Source organism: Rhinolophus sinicus, linkage group LG05, assembly GCF_036562045.2.
Source record: "Rhinolophus sinicus isolate RSC01 linkage group LG05, ASM3656204v1, whole genome shotgun sequence".
NCBI lineage: Eukaryota > Metazoa > Chordata > Mammalia > Chiroptera > Rhinolophidae > Rhinolophus > Rhinolophus sinicus.
This window is the reverse complement of record NC_133755.1, coordinates 67,087,265-67,097,469: the sequence shown is the minus strand read 5'-3', so window position 1 is coordinate 67,097,469 and position 10,205 is coordinate 67,087,265. Positions and strand designations below refer to the sequence as shown.

Here is a 10,205-nt window from a genome sequence, read left to right as displayed (position 1 = left end):
ACACACCTGCTCCAGGCGCCGCGCTGCGGCTCAGGGGAAGCGGCCCGGGCGGCGGGGAGAGAACACGCACGCCCACAGGCGCGGGGCCGCCCGAGGCGAGGAAGGGGCGGGTGTGCAGGAGATGCTGCCCGGGCGAGCGGGTCGTCGCGTTCCCACCGGCGACTGGATTACATAAGGCAGTGCAGCGAGTCGAAGTCCTCGCGTGGGCCGGGCCCGGCCGCCCACGCCGCGCGGGGACAGGCTCCCACCTTGCGCCCGCCCCCGCTGTGGCCGCCGCGGCTCGAGCGCGCCGCCCCCAGACGCGTGTGCTCCGCGAAGGCGGCCGAGCATCCTCCCTCCTCGGTGCCCTCTCTCTGGGCCTGCCCGGGCGCAGCCCCGCGGTTATGAGCCCCGAACCGGTCCCGCCGCCGCCATCCCCGTGTCCCGGCGGCGACCATGGGGAACCGCTGGCTAAGCGGATAGAGAAGGGCGACGAGGCCTTCCGTGCGGGCCAGTACGAGGAGGCCGCCGAGCTCTTCCGCTCCGTGCTGGCCGGGCTGCCGCAGCCCGAGCACGACCTGTGCCTGCGCCTGGGCGACGCGTCGGCCCGCGCCGGCCGGCTCCCCGAGGCCCTGGGCGCGTTGCGCGGAGCCGCGCGGCTGAAGGCGCTGCGGCCCGAGGAGCCGGGGGAGCTGACGGGCGGCCTGGCGCGCGCCCTGGGTCAGTGGCCGGCGACTGCCGGCGGGGCACCCCGTGACCTGCTCGGCTGCCGGCACTGCCAGCCGCTGCTCCACGAGCCGGTGACCCTGCCGAGCGGGCTCACTGTGCAGGCGATGCCTGGAGCTGGGGCCCGGGCGGCCGCAGGCGCGGCGCGTCAACGTGGTGCTGAGCAGCCTGCTGGAGAAGTGCTTCCCGGACGAGGGCCGCGTACGCAGGCTGGCCGGCCAGGCGCGGGGTCTGCAGCGCCAGCAGCAGCCCGAGGCCGCGCTGCTCAGGTGTCACCAGGCCCTGGATATGGGTAAGTCGCCTGCTTTGGGAGCTGGCCCGCCTGCCCATACACCTGCCGAGCGGCAGGGCTGGGATGAGAGGTTTGTCACGGTCGGGGTTTATTTTGCTTTCTGAAGATGGTAAGATGCAGATGCAGCCGGGGTGGCTGGTGTCAAAAGCGGAGTACCGCACCCCCGTGTCTTTTCCAGGATTTCCACAGCCTTCCAGAGCAGCCCAGTAAGGCCAAGACTACCTGTCAAGCCATGTCAGCTGTTGAGGAGTGGGATAACAAAGTGTTTCACTTGTCCTACAGGAAAATGCAGATAACTACCGCTCGAGGAGGTGCAGAAGGGTGCTGTGGTGTGGGGCAGGATTTGCTGTGGGTTTCAGCTAGTGAATCCAGGAGGGGACCCTTCCACTCTGTCTGTACCGCTTCATGCTGTCTGGCTCTTCCTTTCTCACTCAGAGGCCGTTCCATTTTGTTATGATATAATAAGCTTATTAGATAGTTAGACTAACTAGTACATGTGTATTATTTATTTAGTAAAGTCTGTGACCAGCACCAGGCTCCCTCCTCGCCCCCCCTTCATCCCTCACCTGTTAAGAATATATAATTGAAAGAAAGACCAAACTCAGGTCATTGTATTTAACTCTGGATGAGGATGCTCTATTGACAGTTGTTTTGGGCGTAGAAGAGTGTGTGTGTGTGTGTGTGTGTGTGTGTGTGTGTGTAAGGTTATTTGTTTTCTGAATTCACTGGTTTTGAAACAGTATATATGATTAAAATCACTAGTCAACAAGACTTTGTTTAATCTTTCGTTACTAACAGTCTTTTTGTATGTTATAGTCAGTGTGCATTTTATTTTAAACAGGGTTAAGGTTTTCTCTTTTAGAAGGCACACCTATATCTAAATTGGGGACTTCTCTGCTGGACTAGAGTAGCTTTATGTAACAAATATCTTGTACCATTTTTGCAACCAACATATCCATACTTTACAGGCTGTGTATTTTCGAGTTTTCAACTCTTTTGTTTATTTATATATGGGGTGGAGTAGACGATCCAGTAGAAATATTATGTAAGCAACATATGTAATTTAAAATGTTCTGGTAGCCATATTTTAAAAACGTGAAAAGAAGCAGGTGACATTTATTTTATGAATATTTTTTAATTCTATTGTGGGGACAGAGCCAGGAGTGCAGTTTCCAGGCTCTCGGCCTCACATGGAAAGGTGCTGGCTCAGGTAGTAAATGGCCATCAACTGTGATTGGATGGCCATCAGCTGTGGCTAGTTGGCCGTCAGCTGTAACCAATGAGCCATTGGCCACTAATATAACCGCTGTGGCTGCGCTAGCAGCAAATAGGGGCTAGCAAGAAAATGGTGGCTGAGCTAGCAAGCGTGGATTGCAGTTAGCAAGTGAGGTTGGTTGGCAGAGAAGTGGACGCCAGGTTGCGGATCGTGTGGCTCCTGCTTCCTGTGTGTCCAACCCAGCTGCCAGTGAGACTATAGTGGTATGACTCCCCTATCTATGGCTCCGTGGGTGTTCCTTTTTGGCCTCACCATATCCTGCATTCTTATGTGGGGAGCGGGAGCTGAGACCCCGCATGCCACCCTTCATGACACCTATTTATCCAAATATTATTATTTGAACATATCTTCAATGTAAAAAAAAATCCAGATTTTACTTTTATAAAAAACTAAATCTTTGAAATCCACTGTGATTTTTCATTTACTGGCCACCCCAATTCAGACACTAAATTTTCATCAGAAATACCTCCCTCTATATGTAGGTTTCATAAAATTTAGGTTTGAAGAAGTAGACTTACATATTGAAGTTGTTTCAAATTACCTTAAAAGTCTTCCACTAACTGAATACAGTATCAGCTTTTAAATTTAAATTTCTGTTAATTCAAATTAAATAAAATTAATAAATCAGTTCCTTTGTTGTACTAACCCCATTTCATTCTGCAAATTATATTCCTGGAAATTGGGAGTATCTGGAAATGTTAAATATGACCTTTGGCCAAGCAGTTTCAGAGGTACATGCATACAAGGTTGGACAATTAAATTTGCACACTCATCCTAGAAAAAGTGCTACATACCTCATTGTTGAATATCACTATGGTCACCTTCAAAGTACTCCCCTTGGGAAGCTATACACCGACGCCAGTGCCGAGTCCATCCTTCAAAGCCATTTTGGAACTCTTTTTCTGGAATGGCCATCAGAGCTGTTGACGTATTACCCTTGATATCCTGAATGTCATCAAAATGTCTTCCTTTCAACATTTCCTTTATCTTCGGGGTAAAGAAAGAAGTCACTGGGGGCCAGATCAGGTGAGTAGGGAGGGTGTTCCAATACAGTTATTTGTTTATTGGCTAAAAGCTCCCTCACAGACAGTGCCATGTGAGTTGGTGCATTGTCGTGATGCAAGAGCCATGAGTTGTTGGCAAAAAGTTAAGATCATCTAACTTTTTCACACAGCCTTTTCAGCACTTCCAAATAGTAAACTTGGTTAACTGTTTGTCCTGTTGGTACAAACTCGTAATGAATAATCCCTCTGATATAAAAAAAGGTTAGCAACATCGTTGCAACAATTTCGCAAACTTAATTGTCAGACCTTGTATTATATGCACTGAATAAATGTACAGGAGAATAGATAGATCATCGTTAGAGATAGTGCTGAAGTAGAAACAACCCAAGCATCAAATAAGAATAGAATGAATGGGTAAATATATTATGATGTCTTTATGGAACACTATATAGAAATAAAATGAACCAACTACAATTACACACTATAATGTGGATGAATCATGAACATAATGTGAAGTGAAGGAAGCCAGACTCAAAAGCATTTCTAACATGTGATTCTATTTATCTGTAAGTCCAAACAGGCAAAATTACCATACCATGTTAGAAGTAAGGGAAATGGTTACCTTTGGGGAAGAAAAAGAGGATAATTATTGTAAGTATGAGAGAGACCTGTGGGGTAGTGGTGATGTTCTGTTTCTTGACGGAGCGGATGGATACAAAGCTGTCTTTACTTTGGGATAGTTCATTGAACAGTATACTCATGATTTGTCATGTTTCCACATATAGACTAGATCTTAATTTAAAAGCTTTGAAAACATAGATTGTTGCAGTTAATTCATCATGAGCTTTTACTTACTATGTTCAGTGTTCATTTTCCATTCAAAGATTAGAAAAGAAAGCCAAATTTCCCTAGTTTAAACATTAGAAAAAAATTTAATTTCATGATAAATTTGCCCTCTGAAGAAATTTTCATACAAAGACCAGAAGTATTTGGAATCCGAAATGCCTGTATTTAAACCCAGGCTGACACATATTTAAATGTAATCCTAGCCAAGTGTGGTAATTATTAATGCTGTTCCCCAAATATTTCTATCTCTATACCTTTCCCAAACAAGGTAGAATAGCACGCCTGGCCTGTTGTGGTTGGGTAGAGCCATGTGACTAATTTTGGCCAATAAGTTGTTGGTGGAATTCAAAATAAGTAATGAATATGTTAAAACAAAAATAAATGTATGAAAAGATAAAGAATCCAGTAGTTAACTGTCAATTAAAAAAAGAACCAAATAGGTATTTTGGACTGCAAAATATAATATGTGAATTTGAGAATTACTTAGAAGGATTATAAAAACCAGACTATATACGCCAGAGTCAGGAAGAGAACACTCAGGAACAAATCAATAGAAAATATCCAAACTGAATCACAGAGAGAAAAAGAGTATGCAAAACAGAGTGTAAGAGATTGTGGGACATAAGTTCTGAAATCTATGAAATTTGAATCCCAGAAGAGGAGAGAGGAAGAAGGGTCAAGAGAAATATTTGAAGAAAAAATGGCTGAGAATTTTCCAAATCAGACAAGAAACTTTAGCTCACTGAGTCAAGGAGCTCAGTAAGCCCAACAGGATAAACACAAAAATGTACACGACAAACAACATATCTGACTGTTATAGTCAGGTTACTGAAAATCAAAGATAAAGAGAAATTTAAAAGCAGTTTAAAAAGACAGGACATTTTCCTTCAAAGGAGTCATAATAAGACTGACAGCTGACTTTACAAAAAATTATTAAAACTAGAAGATAATGCAATAACATATATAAGGTGCTGAAGGGGATGGGGTGGGGTGGGAAGCCTACCTGGATTTCTTTACCTGGCTGAAAATATCTTTCAGAAATGATGACAAAATCAAGATGTTTTAATCCAAAGAAATAAAGCTGAAGGCTTTTTATTGCCATCAGAATGGTATTACATGAGGTACCAAGGGGACTTCTTCAGGTTAAAGGAAGTGATCCAGATGGAAGCGTGGAACTAAAGAAAAGAGTGAAGACCACTAGAAAGGGTAAATATATATGAATAAGTATAAGAGAATATTGATTATTTCAAGTGACAACAACAATATTTTGTGATATTTATAACATATGTAAAAGTAAGCCATGTAGCCATAGCACAAAGCCAGGATGAGTAAATAAAGTTATTGTTGTGTGGCCTGCGCATTGTTTTGGATGTGGTAAAAATATTAAAATATACTGATAAATAAAACTTGCATGTTGTAATCTCTTGGGTAGCCACTGAAAGGACAATAAAAGAAGATAAAATTAAAAAGCTATGCTGGAATAATAAAGAAATACTGACTAACGTAAAAGAAAGTAAAAAGGAAGACTAAAGCAGCAGAGAATCAGTGGGACAGCTGGAAAAGAAATAGAAAAATGGGGCTTCATTTGCATTAAATGTAAATGATCTAAATATTCCAGTTAAAAGACAAATGTTGGCACAGTAGATTAAACAAAACACTGCTGCATGAGGTACACATGATATAAATGTTAGGTATAAGGACACAAAAAGGTTGAAATTAATAAGATGGCAAAAGATAGTGTACAAAGACTGACCAAATGAGACCTGATATGGTGAAATCACTGTCGGGTAAGGTACTCTTTAAGGCAAGGAGTATCATGAGAGATGGAGATGTTTATGATCGATAGGTCAATTCAACAGAAAATATGGAACATTCCTAGATTTGTATGCCAAAATCATGTGCACACACATATACATAGAGCTAGAGGGGACAAAACTAATAGTAGAGATAATTGGAGATTTTGAAAAAAACTTGTAGTAGCTGATAAAATAAGGATAGAAAAGTAAGTAAGGACATAGATTGGAACAACATACTTCATTTTGGTTTAATTAGTATATGGTGCCATATACACTACTGCAGAATATGCCATCTGTTCACGTTCTCATGATGATAAGCAGTGGACTGGATTTGGCCTGTGGTTATATTTGCCAACCCCTGGGTTAGGCCATAAAACAAGTTGTAACAAATTTTAAAAGACTGAAATCAGACAATACATGTTCTTTGAACACTGTGGACTTAAACTAAAATTCAGTCACAAATAATTAGAATATCTTCATGTATTTGGAAATTAAGCAGTGCATTTTCATGTAACTTACAGGTCAAATCAGAAATCACAAAGAAAATTAGAAAATATTTTAGATGAATGATAATAAAACTACAAATATCAAAAACTATGGGAGGTTACTGCAACCATTCTTAGAAATGTATTGCTTTAAATGCCTATAGTACGAAAGAACAATTGAAAATTGGTGCTCTCCAGACTTCTATTTCAAGATGCTAGAAGAAGAAAAGGAAATTGAATCCAAAGGAAGTAGAAAGAAGGAAATAAAGGAAAGAGCGAAAATCAATGACAAGAAAGAAAAAATACATTCCAATGTTTCTTATGGGCATAGATATAAAAATCCTGAACAAAATATTAGCAAATTGAATCCAGTAATAACACTTACAGAACAACACATCATGATCAAGGAGAATGTTATTATGTTTAACCATTGTAAATCAACCAATGTAATTCACCACATCTACACAATAAAGGAGACAAATCACATGACCCACGTTAAAAATCTCTCAGGAAACTAGGAATAAAAGGGGACTTTCTTAATATATTAAAGAGTATCTACAAAAATCGATAGCAATCATAGTAATGATGAAATAGTGAATGTTTTCCCACTGAAAGAAAAAGGTGACAAGTGTGTTCACTGCAGTTCAACATTGTACTGAAGATCCCGGTGCAATAAGGAGAAAATAAAAAGGTATCCAGATTGGAAAAATAAAACTGCTAGTATTTATAGATGACATGGTGTACACAGACACTCCAGAAGAATATTGGAACTATTAGAAACTATAAGTGAATTAGCAAGATTGCTGAATATAAGGTCAATATAGGAAGATCAATGATACCTATATATACTTAGCAAAAGAAATAGAAAACAAAATTTTAAAATAGCCCATTTCTATAACAAAGAAATTCCTGAAATATCTGGAATATGTGCACGACCCTCTACACTGAAAACACAAAACATTTCTGGGAGAAATGAAAGTAGGCTTAAATAAATGAAAAGATACGTTATGGGTTGCAAAACTGTTGATAAGATGCCAGTTTTCTGAAGACTGAACTGTAAATTCAGTGCAACCTCAGGCAGAATCTCAGCCAATGGTTTTGGTAGAAATTGATGAATGGCCAAAGTGATACTGAAGAAAAATAACAAACCTGGAAAATTTATATTATAAGATATCAAGACTTACTATAATGCTGCAGTAATTAGGACCGAGTTGTGTTGGCCCAAGGGTAGACACTCAGAAACTGACTCTCACATGTGCAAGTCCACTTGATTTACTTCAAAGATGCCAGTGGAGTTCAGGGGAGAAAAAAGTCTTCTCAATAGTCTGAGTCATTTGCTTATCCAGATGGGGAAAAAAATGATCCTGGATGCCTATCTCACACGTTGAAATTATAATAAGGTATCTAAAAGAAATCATAGGAGATTGTTTTCATGAACTTGGGGTAGGCAATTATTTCTGAAAACACAAAAAGCATAATTATAAAGAAAATAGATACACTGGATTTAATTAAAATGAAGAACTTCTGTTCCTCAGAGACCTCCAAAAGTGAAAAGGTGAAGTGTATTTGTTATATATATCTTATTGAAAATGTAAATCCAGAATATTGAAAGAAGGCCTACAGTTCAAAAACAAAAAAGGCAGTCTGTCTAAATTATAGGCAAAGACTTGAACAGATGCTTTATAAAACTAGATCTCAAAATGGGGAATGAACATGAAATGGTGACCAACATAAATAGCGATCAAATGCAAACAAACTAAAGTAAGATATTACTATGTACCATGCAGAATGGTTAAAAGGAAAAAGATTGACAGTATCTAGTTTTGAAACAATTGAAACTCTTACATTGCTGGTGGAAGTGTAAATTGGTACAAGTTAAGAAATATGTTTGGGAGTATCTACTAAAGCTAAACATATTTCCACTTCTGAGTATACACCAAATAGAAATGAATGTTTATGTCCACCAGAAGACAGATAGTCCTTAAATAACATCGTTTTATTCAAAGTCGTTTTGTTGTAATGAGATGCTGTGGGAACTTAACTCTTGTTTATATTAGTTAGTTTATGGTAATACTGGTTTTGTTTTATGTTGTTTCACCACAGTTCCAAGAATCTATTGATGGCATTAAGTAAGGACTTACTGTACAAGAATGTTCATAGCTTTATTTATATATGCCAAAAACATTTGAGAAACAACCCACCAGTAGGAATAAATAAGTCATACAGTATATTGCGCAGCAGTTTATTTTTTCAAATACTACTGAGACATACAACAATATGGATGAATCTCACAGAATGACACTGAGTGAAAGATACAAAAGAGTATATTTCACTTATATAACTCCATGCATAAGAACTTCAAAAACAGACTAAAGTAATCCATAGTGATAGAGGCCAGAATGGTAGTTACCTTAGGAGAGGTGTACTCAGGGGAAAGTGTACAAAAGGAACCGTCTTCGGTCCTGGAAATGATCTGGGTGGTGATTACACGGGTGTATACATATGTAAAAGTTCAAGATACATACTCAAGATTTGTCGATTTGATTTTGTTGGTCCAACATCAGTTTGAGCAAATAACCAACGAGTATTGCCATTCATTCTTTCTAATCACCAGGGACACCGCCCAGTTGTCATTGCTTTGTGTGTCAATCCATTCAACCCTGTAAAAATAACACTTGTACAGTTCTCCGCTTCTCGCCTCTTCCCACTCATTTGGCAGATTTTACAGCAGTAACCCTGGCTCCCAGCACAGCATGGCTCTGGGTTGGAATTGGAGAAGAGTCTTTGATCAGCCCTGAGCACAAACACTGGGATTAGATTCTTATCTTCCTCACAAAGCCTGGTTCTCATACTGTCCTCTGCTTGACTCTTCCCCATACAGGGGTAACTGGTAAACCCTCTGAAACATGTCAGGTTTTTGGAAGGTCCACATGTGCATTTGTCTTCTGTATGCTTTCTCCACACAAAGAATTTTAAGGTTTTTCTTCTTTTGTTTATTTTTGAGTGGTTCCTCAGTAAATTCTCTTAGTTTTATTTGGCTTAAGGCTTAATGTTTAGAAGACGTGTAGAGACTTATTTGAAATGTTTAAAAGATTAAATTATGAAGTGCTGCCTTCATAAATGGATTGCCAAATGGTGGAAGTCAACAAAGAAAGCAGTTTGATTCATTCAGTGTCTGCATGGGAAACAAATTTTATTGCTTTTGGACTTTAGTAAAAGCAGCTTTTAAAATGTGAGGAGTAGAAGCTTCATTAGAAAAGGATTAAAAATAAATATAAAGGTTTGTTTTAACTCAGGAAACTTTCTGAAGATCAATTAAGCTAACATAAAGTATAAACAAAGGAATAATGAAGAAGATATCAGTGAAACAAACAAACAAAAAAAACGAGTGGGTTAAGAAGTCAGAAACTGGTTCATTGCGAAGACCAGTAAAAGAAACTAATGTTTGGCAAATGTGACGAAGAAACAAAGCACAAATAGCATCAGGAATGAAAGAAACATAATTGTAGATATAAAAGAATATAACAGATTTTACACCTATGTAAAAAGGACAATTTTAAGGAAACTATAAATTACCAAAATTGATCCAGGAAGTAGAAGCCTGACATGGACCAGGAACCATAAAAGAAATTAATATAAAGTTATTGCTTAGCCTTGGTGCATTTTTCACAAGAAAATCCATGAGTAGCATTTCAATTTCAAACTTTCAAGGACAATTAACTCCCATCTGATTTCATATCATAGAAAAATACGGAAAGATTTTCATCTCAGTTCATAAGGTTAGTATAATCTTCATACTAC

The 10,205-nt window shown here is 39.8% G+C and overlaps 1 protein-coding gene across 1 annotated transcript in view; it reads left to right on the top strand.

Moving 5' to 3' along the window:
* Positions 1-383: 383 nt before the first annotated feature.
* LONRF2 (LON peptidase N-terminal domain and ring finger 2) overlaps positions 384-10,205 on the top strand; it is a 42,987-nt gene continuing 33,165 nt past the window's right edge. Inside the window, 2 exon segments of the mRNA XM_074333917.1 lie at positions 384-802; positions 804-997. Of these exon segments, the coding sequence (XP_074190018.1) occupies positions 384-802; positions 804-997 (613 nt within the window).